The 24,626-nt window shown below is 43.4% G+C and overlaps 1 protein-coding gene across 1 annotated transcript in view; it reads left to right on the forward strand.

Annotated features, from left to right (window-relative positions):
* EXPH5 (exophilin 5) overlaps positions 1–21,470 on the forward strand; it is a 64,836-nt gene extending 43,366 nt beyond the window's left edge. The window contains exons 4-6 of the mRNA XM_008054855.2: positions 155–203; positions 11,386–11,521; positions 15,940–21,470. Of these exons, the coding sequence (XP_008053046.2) occupies positions 155–203; positions 11,386–11,521; positions 15,940–21,320 (5,566 nt within the window). The 3' untranslated portion in view covers positions 21,321–21,470. The remainder of the gene's footprint in view (positions 1–154; positions 204–11,385; positions 11,522–15,939) is intronic.
* Positions 21,471–24,626: the final 3,156 nt, after the last annotated feature.

Here is a 24,626-nt window from a genome sequence, read left to right on the forward strand (position 1 = left end):
TGAAATGTTTTTCAACCATGCACTGATCAAAAAATATCTTTCTAGAAAATATCTTCTCAAGATAAAGAAATGTAATGGCCAATATGCTGTCAGTTTTCCTCCTGGTAAAAGTAAGGCTCTTCTCCAAAGGAATCATTCTAAATTCTTTCCACAGATGTGACGGCCATACAGGACATCCTGTGTCTGTGAGGGAAACGACAGTGGTAAGTAGCCAAAGAACTAAAGGGTACCTAAGAAATTCAGAATTTGTGTCATCCCAAGTTTTGGCCACCTATTTAAATAGACTTAGTTATAAATTGACCTTAGAAGTGGAGACTTCTCTTCAAGACTTCAAAGTTCCCTGATCCTAGTTATCGCCGCTTGGCTCTTGTGCTGGAATGCCCTACCAAGAAGGGGTGGGTTCCACTCACACCATCGTTGTCACCGCTGATATTTTACCACATGTCACTCCCACACAGCCCTGAAAGGTTGGGCAGAGGATGGGGCTGGAGGCAGCCACAGCCACTTTTTCCAGCCAGGGTGGGTCTAGACTGGACCATTTCTGAGCGTGACCACCGTTTGTATTCAGAAACCACGGATAGGTGGGAGGCTATAATAAGCTCATGTGGGATGGACTCCGTGTGACTTTCCCTCAAAGGCTTCACTTTCAGTGTACCACTGTGTTCACGTGCTTATGAGATTGGGAAGCTCTGAGTGTTCTGTGTCTGCTTTTTTGTGGCAAAACCTTTGATCTCTACATGTCGGTGTCTTCCTGTATAACTCATGTGGTTTGGAGATGAAAGGAAGGTAGAGTTTTGGGAGAGACCTAAGAGATCAGGAGGAGTGTAGAGGCTTTTATCAAGTTATTGTGGTCTTAGTACTGGTACCACTTACCTCTCTCTCTCGCTCTCGCTGTCTCTCTCTCTCTCTCTCTCTTTATAAAAAGTACTGGGTAGAATTCCAGCAAGGAGGACATATAAGCAGAAGTTCTTTCTGCTGCTGCTTCTTTCTGGATCATAACACTGAGCCCCATTTTGCTCCTCTACATGTGAGCTTCAGCCCCAACCATGACACCAGCACCAGCAACTGCTGCGAGACTCGGGCACTTCGCCTAGATCATTTCACTTAATCCCTAGAGAATAGCAATGAAGTAGGTGCTGTTATTGTTCCCATTTTAAAGATGAAGAAACTGAGGCTTAGAGACTTTCAAGATTACGCGCACGAACACACAGGCAAATGGTAGAGTCAGGACTAGAAAACTGGGTCTCTGTGCCTTCCCAACCAGAAGTCAGGAATGCCTATGGCTCCTCGGCCCTGGTGTCCTGTTGGCCTATGGATCCTGGTGGGTCATGCCCGGCAGCAACTTTGCTTTCACCGACTGGAGTGGCATGACCTTTGCATCCAGCTTTGCCCTCTGAGGTCAGACCCCTGTCCCCGGATGCTTCTGTGCTGTCAAGTTTCCTGGGAGTAGCGCTCAGACAGAGCATCCTCTGCCATTTGAAAGCCATAGGGAGGTCGGACGTGGTGGCTCACATCTATAATCCCAGCACTTTGGGAGGCCGAGGTGAAAGGATTGTCTGAGTCAACGGGTTTGAGACCAGCCTGGGCAACTTGGTGAGACCCCATCTCTACAACAAATCAAAAAATTAGCCAGGCATGGTGGCACGTGCCTGTAGTTCCAGCTACTTGGAAGGCAGAGGCGGCAGGATCGCCTGAGCCCAGCTGGTTGAGACTGCAGTGGTCGTGAGCAGCGTGAGACTCCAACTTAAAAAAAGAGAGAGAGAAAGTCATAGAGTCTGAAGCAGACGAAAAATGTCAAAAGAAATGCAGATGCCTGGAAGTTACAAAACACTAATGCCAACTTGGAGTTCTCAGGATTTGAACATCCCATTTGAGGATTAGCAGACATCTTTCTTTGACACTCCCGATTGCCACTTGCATTTAACCTCTTCACTTCTTGGAGCATGTCAGTCTAAGAGGGAAGAAAGCTGGGAAAACACGTGAAACTCCAGCCAGTGACTGTTACCCTCCAAAAGTAGCTAGTAGGAGAGAAGAAATACAGAAGTCCTATCTAAAACAAGAGTTCCATATGACATGTCCATTTCTATTATTCATTCAGGGAAGTCCTATCCCCTTACCCCCACAGACAGCTGGAAGGTGACCATGGATGCCTCAGGGATTCTTGCCAAGATTTGAAGTGATGAACTTCCCATTACGTGGCCAGCATCCTGGCGGGAATGGTATAAACGGGATTCTGGCATTTTATGGGAGGTCATCCTACATGATTGGATGAACTTCCACTCAGAAAAGCAGGAAGTTGCTATTAAACATTTGTGCCACCTTAAAAAGAGGCAAAGGGTCATACTGCGCGATCTATCACAGAAACAAAGAACAGAGTACCACATGTTCTCACTCATAAGCGGACCTTGAACAATTATCATGATACTGTAAGAAAGGGATTGACTGTAGTGGGAAACTGTCGGGGGTTGGGGGTGGGATTGGTAGTTGAGGGAAACTGCTAGGGGAGGGAGGGGCATACCTCATCGGCAAGGGTACCTGCATAATCCACGTTTGTATACCTAACCCTGAAGTATACCCACATCTTTATATATATTTAAAAACAAGAAGCAAAGAATCTCCGAAAACATATAAATTTTCAGAACTAGAGAAAAACTCAGAGATCAGGACCCCAGAGTTCCTCTCTACCTCAGCATTGTTGATGTTTGGAGCTAAATACTTCTCTGTGGTGGGATTGTCTCCTGTGTACTCTAGGACACTGAACAGCATGCCTGGGCCACTTGATTCCTCCTTATCTCTGAACAAATTCTGGCTGGGCCTACTGTCAGGTGATGCTGCCAGCCCTATAACCCCAGGAAAACACCTCCAACATGGCACTTTACCCCACTGGGCTCTTCACCTGGACCACAGTGAGCTTCTTGAGGCAGGGACTATGTCCCTGTCACCTACGTGTCCCCACTGCCTGGCACCGCCTAAGCACTCAGTAATTGAAAGAAGAAATGAATGGGTGGTTTGAAGCCACAGGTACATTGCTGGGCGTGACCTACGTAGGAAAACAGACACAGAACAAATTCAGGAACACCTTGAAAAATTAACCTGTTGACTTTACCAAGGCGTTTGATAACATCAGTGAGTTTAGGCCTCGGTGGCGCGCTGACAGCTGTTCTGCAGGTTTGGCTGCCCTAGGAAGTTCTCAAATAGTCTAAGGTGACTCTATGTCGAAAGGTTTGTTTGTCTAGTCACATCAGAATCACAGGCCATGTCAGGAGAGTGAGTTGGAGTTTTGTCAAAGGTCTCATTTTACTCAGCCTATTTTGTGTATTCTATTAGACAATGGAACCGAGATCCTGAAAGCAAGCATTTTGGGATTCTCATTTCTAATCCTGGGGGATACTTTTTGACTTTGTTGAACTGCAGACATCAGCAGGCCCCCAGGAAATTCTCTATAACCACAAAAGTATAGCAACAGCAACGGGAAGGATGTACTAAGTGCTAGACACCATTCTAAGTGTTTTACAACTGTTAATTCACTTAATCCTCATGGCAACCCTATGAGGCAGGTGTTGCTGTTAATACTGTCGTTATTTTCATCTTACCAAGGGAGAAATTAAGGTACAGAGCAGTTAAGTAACTTGCCCAAAGTCACGCAGTTATTCGTGGGCAGAGCCAGGATTCAAACCTGTATAGGGCTCCTGTCTTTAAGAACTATGCCGTCCTTGCCTCCGTCATGCGTTTCTGAGTCCTAAAATTTAAATCTTCAGTGTCTCGAGAGATATACCAGAGATGTGACATCATGGAGAGATCATGTGAAGACACAAGAGAAAAGGTGGCCATCTGCCAGCCAGGGAGAGTAACCTCAGAAGAAATCAAGCCTGCCGACGCTTTGACCTTGGACTTTTAGCCTCCCAAACTGTGAGGCAATAAATGTGTGTTATTAAAGCTGCCCAGTATGTGGTATTTTAGGGCAGCCCCAGCAAACTAGCAAAAGAGCATAATTTCACAAAGCCCCTGTGAAGCGCTGTGATGACACACAGCTCTCTGGAAGGATGCTTTGAAAACAAAACAGATACAGAACATGGCCCCCCCCATGTCTCTCGCCTGAGTTACTATGTTCCTTAGAAGTTAAATAACCCAGCTGGGCTCGGTGGCTCAGCCTATCATCCCAGCACTTTGGGAGCCTGAAGTGAGTGGATTGCCAGAGCCCACAGGTTCAAGACCAGCCCCGGCAACTTTGCGAGACCTTGTCTCTACAATAAGTCAAAAACTAGCTGGGTGTGGTAATGTGCACCTGTAGTTCCGGCTCCTTGGAGGGCTAAGGCGGAAGGATCGCCAGAGTCCAGCAGGTTGTTGCTGGGGTGGCCATGATTGTGCCGCTGCACTCCAGCTTGGGCAACAGAGTGAGACTCCAACTAAAAAAAAAAAAAGTTAAATAACCCTAGTCCTTGCCTTTTCCTACACATAAGATGATGTCTGATAGGGCTTGTGATGATGCTTCTGTACTCTACAACCAAATGTACTCTTAAACTCAAACTTCAATGTGACCCTGTGTTATGACCAAGTAAGCAAGAAGAAGTCACGCCAGCAAGCTGAGTTTAATTAATTTTTATCAACACGCGAATCAAGAGCATGCAAACGCCAGAAAAAATAACTTTTGACAAATTGGTGCAGTTTGTGGCAAGCTTTTATAGGTAAAATTTGCATATAGGTAAAAAAAATATTGGCTATGTAGCAACTTAGTGACCATAGCAACTATTAACTAACAACTTGGCAACCAAAATGGGAACTTCGATTGTTAGGGAGCTTTGATTAATTTCATGTCCTAGGTCTAGCGAGTGCCCAGAAAGCCCCTGGAGTTCTGCCATTAAGATATAGTTTAAGGTAGTTACATAGAGACAGGGAAGAAGAATCATTGCACAATGGAGTAACCTTGGTTAGGTCACTAACAGAATATAAGGACAAAATATGAAAATGTCAAAGCATAACATTTGATTTCAGTTAACAAAGCATACAACCACATGGAACTTATGGTGAAGGAGTTCTGGAACAGTCAGCAGGAAACGGTCAGCATGACCTGCCCAAAGGAGACAAAGCTGGGGTCTGTAGTCATGGGAATGTTACTGTCATCACACGTAGGCTTTGATTTTTAGATCAGGCAGGTCACTAAGATGAAAGTTTTAAACAAAATGAAGTAAGCTGGTTAATATTATTATTTTGCTAGCAATTTGATTTTATTAACAGATTTAGCTTGTTTCACCTGAGCACGTTTGATATGATTTTGTACATACTGAACCTTTACCCCCTGTACATAAGCAGTGACTGAACTACTGTGCAGAACCAGTCCAATAGAACCTCTCTAAAGAGCTACTCCCGATATGTAGGCCATGGTCCATAGTCCTCAGTAAGACTTCTGAATAAAACTAACTTTAACTCTGAAAAAAAAATAATGAATCTTCGGAGTCTCAATTTCCAGAATAATATTTACTAGGAATCTTATGTAAGTAGTTTTCCACCCTGGTATATTGTAAATTGTTTCATAACGGTGTGTAAAGTATCACCCTATATGCAATGAAGGAATGTCTAAGGCAAGGTTCCTCTCTTCAGAGGGTTTATCATCTAACTGGAGATATGCACTTGGTAAAATAATAGTAAAAGAGCAACATCATAGAAAGAGCAGGTTTGGGGTCAGATTATATGAGTGTGAGTAGCCAACGCCACCATATATTATTCATGTGACACAAGAAAAGCACTTATATGAGATACAGTTTTCTCATCTGCAAAATGGGAATAATCCCTGCCTAATTCACAAATTTGTTGTAAGGATCCAGTGAGAAAGAATATAAAAAATAAGTATATTGAAAACTGAATAAATGAGTAATTTTATTCAAAAAGAAAGTTGGGGCCAGGCACCGAGCCTCATGCCTAAAATCCCAGCACTTTGGGAGGCCAAGGATTGCTTTAACCCAGGAGTTCGAGACCAGCCTAGGCAATATAGCAAGACTATATAGCAAGTCTTTACAAAAAAATAAAAAAATTAGCCAGGCTTGGTGGCACAGGCCTATAGTCCCAGCTACTTGGGAGGCTGAGACGAAAAATTGACTGAACCCAGGAGGTTGAAGTTTCTATAAGCTGTGGTCGTGCCACTGCACTCCAGCCTGGGCAACAGAGTGAGACCCCAACTCAAAAAAAAAAAAGAAAGGTCAGTAGCAAGTGAGCTACAAAAACATGTTTAAAAAGTCTGGAAGGAAATGTTATTGCAGGAAGAGTAGTCTTGAACTTGATACCAATTAATTTCTTTAATACTAGATGGCATGCTTGGTGCTTAGGATACAAAAGAAAATACAGTGCTTTCTTGGTCATTTTAGAGCTTTTCCAGGGTAATAATTCATTTGTCTTTGAGTCTTTAGTTTCCTAGATCAGAGCGTGGAATGAAATTTGTGGTCAGGAGGAAGGAGAGAAGGCTGTCATAATGTAAAAGTGGAAAAAATATAAACAACTTTCCATATGACATAATAGTACACTGCTAGAGAGACATTAAAAAAAATCCTGGGGGAACGAACTCAGCCTGTAAGAGCTGGAAAGGGCTTACAAGATGATCCTATAAGAACTGGGCCCAGCCGGGCTCGGTGGCTCAGCCTGTAATCCCGCGCCTTTGGGAGGCTGAGGTGAGTGGATTGCCTGAGCCCGTGGGTTCGAGACCCGCCTGGGCAACTTGGTGAGACCTCATCTCTACAATAAATCAAAAAATCAGCCGGGCGTCGTAGCACATACCTGTAATTCCGGCTACTCGGAAGGCTGAGGCGGAAGGATCGCCAGAGCCCAGCAGGTTGAGGCTGCAGTGGCCAGGAGCGGCCACTGCACTCCAGTCTGGGCGACAGAGTGAGACTCCGACTCAAAAAAAAAAAAAGAACTGGGCCCAGAGGGTGCGGTGGCTCATGCCTGTCATCCCAGTACTTTGGGAGGCAGAGATGAGAGGATTGCCTGAGTCCAGGGGCTAGAGACCAGCCTGGGCAACTTGGCAAAACCTCATCTCTACAATCAATCCAAAAAAAAAAAATTAGCCAGGCATTGAGGTGCCCGCCTATGGTTCCATCTACTAGAAAGGCTGTGGTGGAAGGATCACTTGAGTCCAGCAGATCAAGGTTGTGGTAGCCATGAGCATGCCACTGCACTCCAGCCTTGAGTACAGAGGGAGACTCCAACTCAAAAAAACAAAAACAAAACATTTGGACTCTGGCATCTGGCAGGCCAGGAGTGAGTCACTTCCCTCCACTAGCAAACCCAAGGCAAACGACCTGACATCTTGAAACCTCGGTTCCTCAAAGTCGAAATAATAATAGTACCCACTTCACAGGATGGATAAAATAATGAAATAAAATAACTCCAATAAAGCCCTTAACACATTGTCCTGAATAATCAATGTTTAGTTACTGCTGCTGCTGCTACTATCTTACACACAGCTTACAAAAAAAAAAAAAATAGGGGTTTTAGGGCAATGACAGCATCACTTGCCTTTGTGTCTGATACCAGCCATTGACTAGCAGTTACTTTTTCTTCCCCACTGTTATTTTAGATTCAGGGGATACACATGCATGTACGTTACACGGACATATTGTGTAGGGGTGGGGGCTGGGTCTCAGGTGACCCATTCCTCAGATAGTGAACGTTGTGCCCCATAGGTAATTTCAGAACCCTAATCCCCCTTCCCCTCCCGGCTTATGGGTGTCCCCAGTGTCTGTTATTTCCATCTTTGTGACCAGTTAGGTGCCCACATGTGAGTGAGAACAGGTGGTGTTTGGTTTTCTGTTTCTGAGTCAGTTTACTTAGGTGACAATCCCCAGCTTCATCCATGTTGCTGTAAAGGACACGATTTCATTCTTTTTATGGCTGCATAGTATTCCATGGGGTATATAGCCCACATTTTCTTTATCCAGTCAGTCGTGGTTGGGCATTTAGGTTGATTCCATGATTTTGCTATTGTGAAAAGTGAATTAGCAGTCACTTTTTAAAAACAGTCTCGTCACTGAAATCGTCTTTGCATAGTTAAAACTGAGTGTAAATGAAACCTCGATATTTTCTCTTAGTTAGCTCTATAATTTATATCTCTGTGTGTTGAAACATCCTGAATATGTTGTGCAAGTAGGATTGGTCTTGAAGTAGAAGGTCTGGGCAGAAATCTAACCAGGGGAAGTTATTCTCAAATAATGACCCTCCCTGGCTGAGAGTGGTTCATCTCTTTAGTTGAGCCCTCTGTCCATGAGCTTTTCATTTCACTGTGAATTTTCATAAAAGGAATGTAATCCACAAGGAATGGACCAGTCTACATAGAGGAAAGTCAAAGTTTGTTCAGCTGTTAAGTATTTGAGAGACCATTACGCTACTGTTCTCTTCAACAGATATATCTACGCTGCACCAACTACCAAGATGGCAGATTTGGGAAGAGTGGATTTATAAGAGCTGTGACTAATTGTTATTCTCAAAAATAAAAAAGTTGGAGAGACATCAGGCAGGGAACTAAAAGAGAACACTTATATATACTTTAGAGTAAAAAGAGGCCAGGCACGGTGGCTCACGCTTGTAATCCCAGCACTTTGGGAGGCTGAGGAGGGTGGATTGCTTGAGCCCAGGAGTTCAAGACCAGCCCAGGCAACGTAGACCTTGTCTCTACAAAAAATTAAAAATTACCCAAGCATGGTGGTACACTCCTGTATCCCAGCTACTCAGGAGGCTGAGGCGGAAGGATCACCTGAGTCTAAGAGGTCAAGGCTGTGGTGAGCTGTGTTCATGTCACTGCATTCCAGCCTGGGTGAGAGAGTAAGACCTGGACTTAAAAAGAAAAAAAAAGAATTAATTTTGGTCTGATTTCTCAAATGATTAGTTCATGCTGTAGCTATGTTTTGCTTCTAATATTTGTTTACTTCTGAATTTTATATTAATATATTAAATTATATTTTTAAGTTTTTATAGAGATGGGGTCTCACTATGTTGCCCAGGCTAGTGTTTAACTCCTGGTCTGAAGCGATCCTCCCACCTTGACCTCCCAAAGTGCTGGGATTACAGGCATGAGTTGGTGTGTTAAATTATATCAAATGACTAATGAATTATCATAGGAGCATTCCTTCCTTATTAGTAAATCTCCTTTGTGAGTAGTCAATTGCGCCTTGCCCATAGAACTGAAAACCACAAGTCAGTGAAATTTGGGCAGACTTCTATAAAAAATAACTGACCTAGACCTTGAGGAAGAAAACAGGGAGTAGTGAATATACTAGATTGTGAGGAATGTATGGGCTAGGGGAACCTAGGCTTTAGAATCAGACAGACCTGTCATGGAGAAATTTAAAAGTTGGAGCTTTATAAAGATTAGACATTTGGTCTTAGGCATTAAAGAAAAGATGACAGCTGGGCTCGGTGGCTCAGCCTGTAATCCCGCGCCTTTGGGAGGCTGAGGTGAGTGAATTGCCTGAGCCCGTGGGTTCGAGACCCGCCTGGGCAGCGAGACCTCATCTCTACAATAAATCAAAAAATTAGCCGGGCGTGGTAGCGCACGCCTGTAATTCCGGCTACTCAGAAGGCTGAGGTGGAAGGATCGCCGGAGTCCACCAGGTCGAGGCTGCGGTGGCCGGGAGCGGCCACTGCACTCCAGTCTGGGCGACCGAGTGAGACTCCAACTCAAAAAAAAAAAAGAAAAGATGACATGTAATGGTGAACACCAGACAGAAAGGGAAAATTTGCAGGGGAGTGAGACTCCAGAGACCAGGATTGGGTAGCACAGTGAGCTGAAAAGAAAGATCCTGGAGACGGAAGTGGCCTTGTTTGGGGACAAGTGAGGGTGAGTTACAGTGGAGTCATGAGTGACGGAGCCAGTTTGACAGAGAAATTGCCAATGGGGTTTTGGCACAAGAAACTGAAGACAGGAGCGTGCCACTGCACTCCAGTCTGGGCGACAGAGTGAGACTCCAACTCAAAAAAAAAGAAAGAAAGAAACTGAAGAAATAGAAATGGGTAATGCCCACAAGGTTGTGAAGACAAAATCTGGAAAGTAGGACAGTGACTTGAGTTGATTAAGTCCAGTTAAACATTTGCTAGTAAAAAAAGAAAAGAAAAGAAAAGGAAAACAACTTTAGTCCTCATGCTCCTAACTCCTTTAGTTTAAAAAAAGTAGCAATAAGCCGGGCTCAGTGGCTCAGCGGCTCAGCCTGTAATCCCGTGCCTTTGGGAGGCTGAGGTGAGAGGATTGCCTGAGCCCGTGGGTTCGAGACCCACCTGGGCAACTTGGCGAGACCTCATCTCTACAATAAATCAAAAAATCAGCCGGGCGTGGTAGCGCATGCCTGTAATTCCGGATACTGGGAAGGCTGAGGCGGAAGGATCGCCGGAGCCCAGGAGGTCAAGGCTGCGGTGGCCAGGAGCGGCCACTGCACTCCAGTCTGGGTGACAGAGTGAGACTCCAACTCAAAAAAAAAAAAGTAGCAATAGTTTTTGTTTTGGGTTTTTTGAGGTTTTTTTTTAGTTGATCCTCTATCTGTCATGCAGGCTGGAGTGCAGTGGCGCGATCACTTGTCACCATAGCCTCAACCTCCTGGGCTCAGGTGATCCTTCCGCCTCAGCCTCCCAAGTAGCTGGGACTGCGGTGTGCACCACATACCAGCTAAATTTTTTTGTTTTTGTAGAGATGAGGTCTTGCTATGTTGCCTGGGCTGATCTTGAACTTCTAACTTCAAGCAATCTTCCCACCTTGGCCTCCCAAAGTGATGGGATTACAGGTGTGAGCAACTGCACCTAACTTTCTTTTTTTAAAAAAAAAAATACATTTATCATCTATAAAGTCTTACTTTTCAGTATCTTTGTTTCAGAACTCTTAAAGCAGCTCCTTATGGTTGTGTGAGGATTCTTCTGTTCTGAAACCTCCTTATGGAAGCATTTTCCCCCTAAATCCGTCAAGTTCTTAAATCTCAAGGTCCACTATGAGTTTTAGCTAACAGACTCTTGAAAGATTACGTACAGTGTTAGGAAATCCAAAATTCCAGCCATTGGGGCCATGGAGGCAAGACTTTAAACTCAAGAGAGATTGATTTTCTTCTTGTCTGCCAGGAACCAACCTAAGCTCTGTAAAGCTGTGTAACTTTGTGGAAAACTTCAGCCAAGAGAGGGCTCAGTACCTTGCCTGAAAATTCATAATTAAAAGAATTAATAGAGGGATGGAGAAGCTCAAGGTCAGTGGCAAACGGTGGAAACAACAAAACAGTGTAAGTTGAGAAATAAGTGTTAGGAAAATTGATGTGTGGTCTTTAGACTAGGACTTTAAAGCTTGGGACATTTGTGTGGGAGCATGAAAGTATCTTGGCTGGAGAAGGTCCAGAATAATATTGTTTTCTACTTTAAAATTAATAGGCAAAAAGATACAGTTCACCTCTGGAAGATCAACTCGTTGATAGTACGTTTGTCCACAAGCCGGCAGTCATGAGGGGAGAGAGTGGCATGCCTCCTCCACCAGATGGTTTGCTTCTGGAGAATGAGTTTTTCCAGGGTAAGTCTACACATCAAATCACCTTTGAGACTCTTGGGACTAAAGGAAGCAAATAATCATTACAGTTTGCGACCGGGTATGGTGGCTCACGCCTGCAATCCTAGCACTTTGGGAGTCAAGGCAGGAGGATCGCTTGAGCCCAAGCGTTCGAGACTAGCTGAGGCAACATAGTGAGACCCCATCTCTACAAAAAATTACCTGGGCATGGTGGTGCGTGCCTGTAGTCCCAGGAATTCAGGAGGCTGAGGTGGAAGGATTGCCTGAGCACAGGAGGTCGGGTGTGCTGTGAGCTGTGATCATGCCACTGCACTCCAGCCTGGGCAACAGAGTGAGACTCAAATAAATTAGAAAATTGCAAAAATTAAAAAATAATGACAGTTTGTATAAAGTGCTCAAAACATATCAGACCCTGTACTTTATTTCTAAAGTCCTCCTATTCAGCTTATTTGAAGACATTAATGTATGTTATTAACACAAATATTAAAGAACCTTATGATTAAATATAATGTAAGCAAATAATTAAGGACTGATACAGGTACAGAAGACTCATAATGTTTAATATTTAACCTCAGGTAAAAAGGAAATGCATTTTTTAAATTTTAAGATATTTAATTGACAGATTGTGTATATTAAAGGTATACTATGTGATGATTTGACATATGATTATGTTATGTAATGCTTACTGCAACCAAATTAATTAACATATTCATCACTACCCAAACTATACATTAGATCCCCAGAAATTGTTCATCTTATAACAACAATTGTACCCTTTACTCAACATCTCCTTATTTTCCCTGCTCCCAGCCTCTGGCAGTTACCATTCTACTCTCTGTTTCTATGAATTTGACTTTTTAAGGAGGAAATACATCTACAAAGTTTGCTGTTTCATAGACTTTTATTATTCCTGCTTAGTACCTAAATGCACTGTGATGAAATCTGTTATTAAACAATTAACCTTGTACAGTAGATAATGATAAAAGCTGAAACAGATTCCAAAAGCATCACATAAATATGTATCTGATTATTGTATAATCATAGTTCACCATTACACACACATCTGAAAAGTTAACCCTAAAGTGATCACCAGCTTCACCTTGAGGAACTAAGTTCAGTTTGCAAAGGCAATAACATCACCTGGGCCCTGTCATATGTGTGGGACAGGTGGATGGTCAGTGAGAGACATTCAGATGGACAATCAACCAAGGACTCCCTTCACCCTGTGAGACAGGTGGACAGTCAACCCACGGACTTCGTTCACCGTGTGGAACAGGTGGGTGGTCAGTGAGAGACATTCAGGTGGTCACTCAACCCGGGGACTCTCTTCAGTAAGATGGTTCCTGGCAAGACCAGAGGAAAATCTCTGTTCCAATATGAAGAGAACAGCTACTGTTTATGGTGTGAAAAAAATGGCTGGCCTCTGTGAAAATAAACAAGAGAAGCAGAACAGGAATGTTTCTGACCTCAGGAGCAGTGAGTAAAACAGCTTTGTTAATTTGGAATTCTAAGTGACTGAATAATTTAAAATTCTGTCACGGGCTGTTAGGAGCGGTTACCTCTAGGTAGGATTCCTCTTTGGTAATACTTTTCCTCTTTGGTTATACTTTTCTGTATTTTCTGTTCTAACTCTATTTTTGCCTTTGTAGTTAGCCAAAACTTTAAGAGGAGGGGAAAAACCATCAACAACTTGAAGGAAGAATGAATATCAAAGAGATCTTATTATAATTTATTTTAAACACAGATTTTTACCCATTGCGTAGTTTTGTTTTGCTTTTTGCCCTACTTTATGTTTCAGCATTGCTTGATTATTTTGTTGTGGCTATAGGGAATAGGTTATTTAGGGACCAGAGATAAAGACATATTTTTTCATTAAAACATTGACTAATAGCTGGGCGTGGTGGCTTACGCCTATAATCCCAACACTTTGGGAGGCCAAGGTGAGAGGACTGCCTGAGTCCAAAGATTTGAGACCAGCCTGGGCAACTTGGCGAGACCTCATCTCTACAGTAAATCAAAAACATTAGCCGGGCATGGTGGAGCATGCCTGTAATTCCAGCTCCTTGGAAGACTGAGGCAGAAGATCGCCTGAGGTCAGCAGGTCAAGGCTGCGGTGGCTGTGAGCATGACACTGTACTCCAGCCTGGGCGAGAGAGTGAGACTCCAATTCAAAAAAAAAAAAAAAAGAATTCCTTGGTTATAGATCCTTAATGCTCAATATTAGTTCTTCTACTGACTGTCCAAACTTAATAGCACCAACTTACAGATAAAATAGGGAAGGAAAAATCCAGAACAAGTGAAAAAAAACCTCTTTAGAACCTACCCTAACATACTTGGCATATCATGTGTACATCTTACCTATGGTGTGCTCACTGATATGCCTCACTTTCCCTATCATTGTACAGTTAAACCCAAAATTTTAAATGCCCCGTACTGTAAAATAACCAAGGAAAATGTACCATTTTATGCAACCCAGAAGGAAAGAGTTCTGTAAAACAAAAAATTCTTTAGCCGTTTAAATATTACTATAACTTACTTCTTGTTTCAGATTTGATTTTCGTTAATGGACATTTATTCAATAAATATCCAATTTATTTATATTTAATATGGTATGAATATGGTAAAATATATCTGTTACAGGGTGGGACTCAGAGAATCTGAAAACCTCAAAAGATTATGGTTCAAGGTCTAACAGGTTTTCATCGAGGAAAAGATGTCAAATATGATTGAATAAATACAATTCAAAGAATCACTAACAGTGTCCCGGAAAATACACTGTGACTCGTCTGAGATCACAGAGACTGAGCCCTAAGTGTGGGCATGGCCCAGGTCCTCAGTATTATAAGGAGGTCACTGACCTTGACTTGGACACCACTCCCTGAACTTGCTAGTGAGAGAAATGAACCATTGTTTGGCAACAGCAACTTCACTTCTCTGTAAAACTATGAGCTTATCTCAGTGAAATCATCTTTATCATTCACAAAGAGCAAACAATAAAAAGTGAGCTTTTATACAGCACAGAGGTTGCCTTGCACAGTGGTTGTATACATGGACTCGCGACAGACTGCCTGGGTTCACAGCCCAGCACTGTGTGGCCTTGGCAATTTACTTAATCTCTTCATGCCTTAGTTTCCTCATTATAAAATAGGAATGGTAATAGCACCGACCTTGAAAGGTGATGTGAAGATTTAATGAGTAAATATATTAAGTGTTTAGAACTGTCCTGATACACAAAGCACTGTATTATAGGAGTGTTAATAAGTCTTAATTTTCCCAGGAAAAATAATTTACCGTGAACATATTGTTTAATAATATTGTCTAGAGCTTTCACTTATATGTATTGCTCAAATCCATCCAGCTAAGCATATTTATAAATTAGGTGCCAAACTCTTGGTGGTAATGCTGTTTTCTTAACAGTACAACCGAGAAATTGCATGCTATTTACAGACTCTCGTTCTTTTTCTTTTTAAAAATATTTCTATTAAAATTAGAGACAAGGTCTTTCTTTGTTGCCCGGGCTGATCTCGAACTCCTGGCCTCAAATGATCCTCTGGCCTTGACCTCCCAAAGTGTTGGGATTACAGGCGTGAACCACCATGACTGACCAGACTCTCATTTTTATTATAATCTCATGAGGTTTACACAGGTGGAACTGTTATAGCAACTTAATGACATGAAAGAAACAAAAATATACGGCTTAATAATACCCACAGTTGTCTGGTTATTCAATGGCACAGCCATTGAATCTGTATTCTTAATATCCTTTTATTACTGGCTCATATCTTATAAAAACCTAGTGTACTTTATATGCACTAAAAGAAATCATGATTAAAATTCATTGTTAAAAAATATATAGCTTTATGTTCTTAAGGCATTATGGAAGGTTTACCATGAAAAAGTATGATTTGAAAAAGAAGTCGGGCTTGGTGGCTCAGCCTGTAATCCCGTGCTTTGGGAAGCTGAGGTGAGTGGATTGCCTTAGCCCACGGGTTCGAGACCTGCCAGGGCAACTTGGCAAGACCTCATCTCAACAATAAATTTTTAAAAAATTAACCGGGTGTGGTAGTGCGCACCTGTAGTTCCACCTACTTGGAAAGCTGAAGCAGAAGGATCGCCGGAGCCCAGCAGGTCAAGGCTGCAGTGACCGGGAGCGGCCACTGCACTCCAGTCTGGGTGACAGAGTGAGACTCCAACTCAAAAAAAAAAAAAAAAAAAAAAGATAAAGAAACTTCTGTTACAGCCTTATAAAAGTCAGACTTTCCTAAAAACATAATCAAAATAATATTATCACACATTTGTGGTAATATTATAAAATAAAATTATAATGATTATGTTTCTTGAAGACGCACCTTCAGCAACTCAAATTATTATTAAACTGTAAAATCATATACCAAAAGAGTTGATTTATATTTTCCTTTCAGTTTTAGATGATTTGGATAGCACACTGGCTCAAGAACAATCTGCAAGCTCGGTGAATTCCAGATCAGCCCTCAACTATGGATCAAGAACACAGTTCAGTTCTTTTTACTCCAGTGGGAACAGACACAGTAATATCACAGGAAGGCACAAATATCGCTATAATGAAACTTCCAATATGTCTATCTATGACATCCTAAGACCAGGAACTCCTAGAGAAGGTTTTAAAACCTTTTCTCCTAGGACAAGGACAATTTATGATATGTACAGGAGAAGGGAGCCTGGGGTCTTAAAAGAAGATTATGTGCAAAAGAATACTTTTGGTAGTACGTCTCTATGTTTTGACAGCAGGCAACAATCAGCTTCCCCAGCCACAGGACATTTCACAGCAAGAAGCTTACATTTTCCAGCCACAACTCAGAGCAAGTGTGGGTTTGTACCACCGAGATATCAACAAAGTCCAAAGAGAACACCTTTATCATCCATCATATGGAATAGATCAGATTCTTCCAGAGATAGACTAAACCAGGAAGCGTTCCTGAGGGCACCAGCACCAATGGAAATTGACCCTGCTGACCAGTATGTGTATCCCAGATGTTTTCAGGAAAATAGGAGCTATGAATCGTACCAATCACAGAATGTTTACCAAAGCGTTAGTTTAAATACCCCCACGGATAATGCAATGAGTCCTAACTCATTTGAGAACTCGGAGAATATGCCATTCTACCATCAAGACAACCCATTTGCTAGATCTTTCTTCAGCAATACCTTTGGGCGAAGCAGAGAACAGAGGTTTGGACAAAGTTCTTTTTGGGGTAAACAGGAAGTACATTCTTCCTGGTCTGACCTTCATCAAAGCAGGAGAGACTTTGAAATGATTTCTGTTGAAGCAAATAGTGCATCAGCTGTTTATGGCAATAATGTTCCTTCTGAACACTGGGAATCCTTTTCCCCTGGTTATAAGACAGTTGTTTCCAGACACCAAGAAGAGCCACGTCCCTGGCAGTTTGATGTTCAGACATCCACACGGGAGAGCATGGAGATATCACAAAGCGATGGAAACCAGTCAACTTCTCATTTCAGCACACCAAACGTTTGCACCGTGCCTGGTTCAAGCTATCACATTAGATCTGGTGGGTTGGAAGGTCAACAGGACAGTTCTCCTATAGAAGTATATGTAAACAGAGAACCTTCCTCATTTGGAATTGCATCCTCAGTCAACACTTCCTTCCCCCAGATTCCTGAGGACCAAAGGGATCCTCAGAGTCCCAGCCTTCGGAATCCCTCAGTCACTTTGCAGAAAATTATTCCCAATAAAACTGTCTCTCATCCAAGGAGAAGCCATATGGAAGTCACTATGACCAACAGCAATTCACTTGATTCTCTCCCTCTTGCTGAAAGCCAACCCAGTATCTTGGTCACAGAAGTGAATAATGAGAAAGACTTAAATGAATCTATTTCAGAAGAAGACAAACAGCTAAGCAAGATGAACCAAACAGACATGACAGGTGAACTACCCCAACCTGTTTCACAGACAGTGATCACTCATCCTGTACCTGGTTTTCAAAATTCCCTCTCCCAGGACTCAGCCAAGGCCAACAGGTTTGATTTTAATGCATCTAACCCAATAAGTTCAAAAAGGCCACCCCGAGTCTTTTCCAGAAAAGATATCTCCAAAATGTATATGTCACACAAAGATAAATTCAATGAACTTAAAAAAGATAAGAGATTTACTGGGAACAGAAAACTTGGCTCAGCAACTTCCTTTCCTTTCATTCAGGAAAGCAGAACACCACCATCTTTCCCCAGGCCAAATCAAGGTTGTCACCAGGAATTAACAGGAAGGAATGAAGAGGTTTCAAGCATTGTTACAAATAGCCACTGGAGCTCTGAACCTACAGATTATCAAAATGCGCACTCTCCAAAAAAGCCTGATATTTTCGATCCTGAGGAGGAACAGTGTGCCACAATTCAGTCTACAAACTGTGGTGAATTGCCAGCTAGTCACAAGGTCGCATGTGACTCTTTACGTCTGTCCTCAGCTGCACTACCAGATTCCTCAGCATCAAATAATTGTTTCCTTGATGCTCCTGTGACTCCGTCTCCTACAGTGTTCTCCAGGGGGAGTCCTTTAGACAGAGATCCATCTCTGGGAGAAGGAGAAGGAGAAGGAAATGACAATGCTGGGGAGAATCAAAATAACCAGCTAGCTCTGCACCCCTCAGAAAACCAAGAGAGCCATGACAGTCACATGTCTGTACACACTGGGGCGGTCAATGTTGTCCAATGCCATCCACACTCTCCTTTCAGGAATGGAAAAGGAAAAGGAAAAATAAGACACTGCATATCCTATATTGGAAAGTTAAACAAAACAGAAAGTATAGCAATACCCACAGGTGACAGCACCGGCCTCACTGTGGCGAATCAAAGCAATCCCAAAGCTTCTGAGCTCGGCACAATTTATTGTACTTTGCCAAGAAAATCAGCCAGTTTTCTCATCAACAGCAGGCAATCAGGATGGAAGATGGCAGCTACTTCACCGAGGAATGGGCCACTTCCATTCCAAATCAAAAATAACATGGACGATCCCATGGGGAAGGACAGATTAAATAAATTAAGCCCCAGCTCTTCTGATTCAACAACTGAATGTTCCAAAGTGATTTTAGACTCAGTCCCACCAGCACCGGAAGCCGCAGAGAGGGTGGCAAGTATGAAAATCATTGGATCTGCTTCTGTTAGAAAAGGACCACTTCCTTTTCTCATCAAGAGGGCAATGTCCTGTCCTTCAGGGGAATCACATGCCCCAACTGCAGAAGATGAAAGAGCAAAGTCATTAGCCTCTGGCCTGGACACGTCTGCTATAACACTAAGGCCTTGGGAGAGAATCATTAGCCCTGTGGAAAGTGACTCACCGGTTCGAGATTGTTCTCCGACCAGAAGAAACCACCAAGAGGAATACTCTCAAGAATGTGCTGAAAAGGATGATAAAATTGTTGCCTCCAGGACAGGTACACTTCCTGTTTCAAAGAAAGACCCTAAACCTTTTTGTTCAGACTTGTCAGGAAAAGAAAGTGGGAAAACATTACATAAATTCAAGACTACCAGTATGTTTTCCGTTTCTGGCGATGAAGACAATGTAAAATGTCTTGAGGTGGTTTCAATCTATTACACCCTGCCAAGCAAACACAGCAAAAAATTCCGTAACCTTCTTCAACAGTATACACAAAAAACCGATTCACTTACAGAATCCCTTCAGGTAGAGACTGAAACATTTCCTAATGCTGTAGAAAAAGAGAAAGAAAATTGTTCTGCCCAAGAGCAGTCAGGAACGCTCTCATCTGAAGATCTAAAGAAACCAGTCATCTCTGCTCAGAAGAACAGTCATCGTCTTTCTCTCACCACTGAAAATATGACTCCCTTACAATTACCAAATAGGGGGACCTTAGAGACTGCGTTACAGGGTATGGCTTCTGTTGAAGCAGATAGTTCTCTTCTCACAAAAGAATCCAAAACCAGAGAGATTTTCCCGGGCAATTTAGCTAAAACACCTCTAGGTGATTCACAAAGCAGGAAGGAAACAGGGGGGAAATTGCAAAGTGGAAGTCTGCATACTTTACTGACGCTTCAGGAAAAAAATAGGACAGAAGAAAAACTTGAAAACTGCCAGCAACCCATCAGTTCAGGTCACAGTGGTCCTTCTAGTCTCCCAGTTCATCCAGAGGGTAATATTGAGAGTTCCCAAACCAGGCGAAGTGCTGGGAAGTGTGCAGGGCGTGGTGTAGCCATTTCCTTGAATGGAAATGGAAAGTGCCCTCAGAAAGCTCACACAGCCATAGCTGTAGACGATAGCCCCAATGGATCACAGCCTGGGGAAGGTGGAGCGAATGCTGGGACCAACTGCCAAAAAATGACTCATAAAGCACTTTCTGATGCAGAGAGCCAGGTCTTGGCTCTTATTCCAGCATTGCATAAACTCCAGCTTGTTGAGGAGACTCGGTCAGGTAAGCCAGACTTAGACAGTTTGCAGTCTGAACGTAGAGAATTACCTCCAAAAAGACAGGAGATAGATATGACAGAGAGCAGGAAGGCTCCAGATGAAATGCAGACATTGACATGGGATCAGCCTTCACTTCTTGGAGGAAATAATGAAAACAAAACCAACTTGGATGACCCAGAAAAGGGGGAAAACAGATTCTCGGTTAAACACAGATTGGCAGCCATGTCTAAAGCGAGCAGAAAATTCCCAGCTAAAGATTTAAGCCCCAGAAGACACGTAACTACTATCTTCCCTGAAAGCGGAAGCAGGTCTGGCTTTGAGTTATCTCTTGGTCCACTGGAATGCAACCCACTGTCCCCCGAGCCTGCTCTGGAATCTGCAGAATCCACAGGTGAAAGGTTGAGTAATGAAGGAATGAATGTGAAGAAATCTGAGAACCCTCTACAGCAGGCGACTGTACCATCCAGCAGAGAACCTTCTATGCACTTCAGCAATCAGAAGTCTAACAGCATTTCACAGCTGCATCAGAATGTCTCGGAATCACCATCAAAGCATGAGAATTCTGAAGATGTAACGGTAACCCAGAATTTGGAGAGAGAAACGGGATCCCCTGCCCAACTCACTTGCACCAGCCTCGGGGAGGCAGGTTTCTCCGACCATCCTAGGAGGCTGAGCTCTCCTTTTCCATCCAAGCCTGCACAGAAATCTACACCAAGCATCCCACTGGCCAGGTGGCAGCAGCAACAGAGGAGTGCTTCCTTTCAGAACTGGGAACCCGAGCCACCCCTCTATCGATCAAAGAGTTTAAAAAGCCTTAATGTGCATGGTGATCAGCAAAGAAAAAGTCTTCCTCCAAAAGCCAGGGAGCGCCATTTTTCTGAAAGCACTTCTACTGACAATGCCTTGAGTCAACTGGCCCTTGGGAGTGAATTCTCTATGAACAATGGGTACAGCCGAAGATTCAAATCTTTTTCTGAACTTCCCTCCAGCGATGAAAATGAAAGTTGGACTTTGTACCGCGGCAGGACAAAAACAGGTCCCAGGACTGCAACCTCGATCTCCAGACCTATTGACTATGGGATTTTTGGGAAAGAACAACAGTTAGCTTTCTTGGAGAATGTGAAGAGGTCACTCACACAAGGAAGACTGTGGAAACCAAGTTTTCTTAAGAACCCTGGCTTCCTGAAAGACGGTGTGCTGAACACTCCCAATCCATCAGAGCCAGCGAGCTCAAATTCTCCTAGTAGTCAGATGCCAGAAGACAGCTTATCTCCAAGTGAACCACTTAATATCTATGAGGAGAATCCACTAGACTCAGACTGTGACACAGACACAACCACAGATGATGAATACTACCTGGATGAAAAAGACAAAGAGTCAGAACTGTGAGGCTTTTTCAATAAAGTGCATCACCTTTTCACTAAAAACTTAGGGAAATGAAGTGTAAATGTGTATGTGCATGGGAAGGACAGATATACGAGGGGACTCCCAAAAGATGGAATTTATTTATGAAAAATTGTGCATTTTTTTCTTACATGTTTAAACCTCAGTCACCTATCAAGTACTCTCCATTTGATGTAATACTTCTATTGAGATGCTTTTTTCACTGCTCAAATCCGTTTTTGAACTCATCGATTTGGATGCCTTTTAGTGCTTCTGCCGTTTTTTGTTTCACCCCTTCCACATTGGCAAAATGGTTCCCGCTGAGAACTTTTTTCATCAGGGAAACCAAAAAAAAAGTCGCTTATAGAGAGAGAGAAGTGGGATCCCCTGCCCAACTCACATGCACCAGCCTCTGGGAGGCAGGTTTCTCTGACCATCCTAGGAGGCTGAGCTCTCCTTTTCCATCCAAGCCTGCACAGAAATCTACACCAAGCATCCCAGTTTGGGGTCAAAAACTGCTGAACATCAGGGCCGTGTGGGCAGGTGCATGGTCATGGTGGAAGAACCGGTTATCTGTTGGTTACAACTCGGGATCTTTCTTCTGCAACACAGCCTCTCACAACAGTGTCAGCTGGTACACTGATGCTGGTGGGTTCCTAGAACACTTACCTAGCAGGGGAGACTGTACTACAAAGGGCCTGCCCTCCAAAAGATAATTCCAGGGTTTTTTGTGTCCCCCTTGTAAAAAAAGTTCTAGTCTGGGCAATGTCTACCCTGAGGCATCCCAAATTCCTCTTTTTTCGTCCATATCCTATATATACACTCCTGAATGCTAGACCAGTGAATTATTGTTCTAAGGGAATCTCTGCAAGTTTCTCCTTCTGTGTCCTTGGTCTTCCTTTCTACCCGCTCCTCAACTTATTCTCTAAATCAACTTCCAATTTGGACTTCCTGCTTTACATTCCCGCTAACTTTCTTTTTTTTGAGTTGGGGTCTCACTCTGTCGCCCAGGCTCGAGTGCAGTAGCACGATCATGGCTCATCGCAGCCTTGAACTCCTGGACTCAGGTGATTCTCCCATCTCAGCCTCCCAATAGCTGGGACTACAGGTGCATACCACCATGCCCAGCTACATTTTTTTATTTTTGTAGAGACAAAGTCTCACTATATTGCCCCACCTGGTCTCAAACTCCTGGGCTCAAGCATTCCTCCTGCTTCAGCCTCCCAAAGTACTGGGATTACAACCACCACGCTCAGACACTTTTCCCTAACATTTTTGCATCTTTCATTGTGATTTACACCTCTAATATCCCAGGCACATGCAAAACATGTTTATTACCCAGCACAACATCAAAACTCTGTGTTGCCTCTTGCTATCCACACCCTGGTTGACTCATCAACATTTAGGAGGTTTAGGGGTGGTGGCTGTCTTTTTCCTTCCTTCCTTTCCTTCCCTTCCTTCCTTCCCTTCCCTTCCTTCCTTCCCTTCCCTTCCTTCCTTCCCTTCCTTCCTTCCTTCCTTCCTTCCTTCCTTCCTTCCTTCCTCCCTTCCTTCCTTCCTTCTCGTTGGAGTCTCACTCTGTTGCCCAGGCTGGAGTGCAATGGCACACTCACAGTCACTGCGGCCTCAACCTGCTGGGCTCAGGCAATCCTTTCGCCTCACCCTTCCAAGTAGCTGGAACCACAGGTGCATGCCACTATGCCCCACTAATTTTTTGATTTATTGTACAGATAAGATCTCACCAAGTTGCCCAGGCTAATCTCGAACACTTGGACTCAGACAGGCCTCTCGCCTCAGCCTCCCAAAGCGCTGGAATGACAGGCATGAGCCACCGCGCCTGGCCTGTTTTTTCTTTTAAACAAACGAACTTTCTTAAGTACATCCTGCTAAATCCATAGCAGAGCCCAGAAGCCACGTGTTTAAAGCACATGTTGAAGTTATAGATTGAGGACCTGAATCCCTAGTAAGCCCATGGAAGTTTAGTACTCCTAGGTATTCCTCTGAAAGTTTGTAGGCCAGGCCACCTGGCCATACAAAGAATTGCCTAGCCCCAGAATTTCTGCTTATGAAGAGAACATAACTGAGTAGACACCTCTTCATAGGACTGACTTATCTTTACTGTAGCTCTCTCAGCAACTGGTTTTTTTCTCCCCCGTTTGCCCAGAACTATCTATTTTCCCATTTTCTTTATTTGCAGGATAGAACCAAGTCCCTAAAAATGTTGCCAAGTCAGTTCTGACACCCCGGAGTTCACAGGCTTCTCGGCAGGATCATTTGCCAAACCCTTAGGAAAGTCTAACACAGAGCGCCTAGCAGCCTATCCTGATTTTTTTCAGTGACTTATTTGTAGTAAGTAACTTCTGATATTCACTGATAATCTGGCTTTCCTAACCCTTTAGTTGTCATGCAGAACTTCAGGGGATTTCTCTCCTCCTAATTCAGGATAAAGACCAATGGATGGCAGTGAAGATGATCTGCCAGAAAGGTAGAGAACATGCAGTCCCGGATCTCAATGCTACAACAGTCAGCACAAGGGGATTTTTATCTTGTTTGGTTTATGTCTGCTTCCTGAACTAGTTTTATTTTCCATTTTTCTTGCGTAGTCTGTTTCATCCATATAAGCTAAGGATAATGATAGGTGTTGGTAAAGTGTATGGAGATCTGGAACTGATAGAAATACAAGCAAGAACCGGGCTCGGTGGCTCAGCCTATAATCCCACGCCTTTGGGAGGCTAAGGTGAGTGGATTGCCTGAGCCCGCGGGTTCGAGACCTGCCTGGGCAGCGAGACCTCATCTCTACAATAAAAATTAAAAAATCAGCCGGGCGTGGTAGCGCATGCCTGTAATTCTGGCTACTCGGAAGGCTGAGGCGGAAGGATCACCGGAGCCCAGCAGGTCGAGGCTGCGGTGGCCGGAAGCGGCCACTGCACTCCAGTCTGGGCGACAGAGTGAGACTCCAACTCAAAAAAAAAAAAAAGAAAATGTGGTATATACACATAATGGAACACTATGCAGCCATAAAAAATAATGAAATCATGTCCTCTGCAGCAATGTGAATGGAGTTGGAGAACATCGTCCTAAGTGAGCTCACTCAGATACAGAAAACCAAACACCACATGTTCTCACTCATACGTGGGAGCTAAGTGCCCACAAAGATGGAAATAATAGACACTGAAGGCACGGATAAGGGGAACAGGAAGGGTTGGGGTTAGAGTTCAGAAATTACTTATTGGATACAATGTTCACTACTGGGGAAATAGGCCACCTAAAACAGAATCCCCACCACTTTACAACATGTCCATGTAAGAAACA

The sequence above is a fragment of the Carlito syrichta genome, unplaced genomic scaffold (genome assembly GCF_000164805.1).
Source record: "Carlito syrichta isolate Samal-C Ts95f unplaced genomic scaffold, Tarsius_syrichta-2.0.1 Scaffold301555, whole genome shotgun sequence".
Lineage (NCBI taxonomy): Eukaryota > Metazoa > Chordata > Mammalia > Primates > Tarsiidae > Carlito > Carlito syrichta.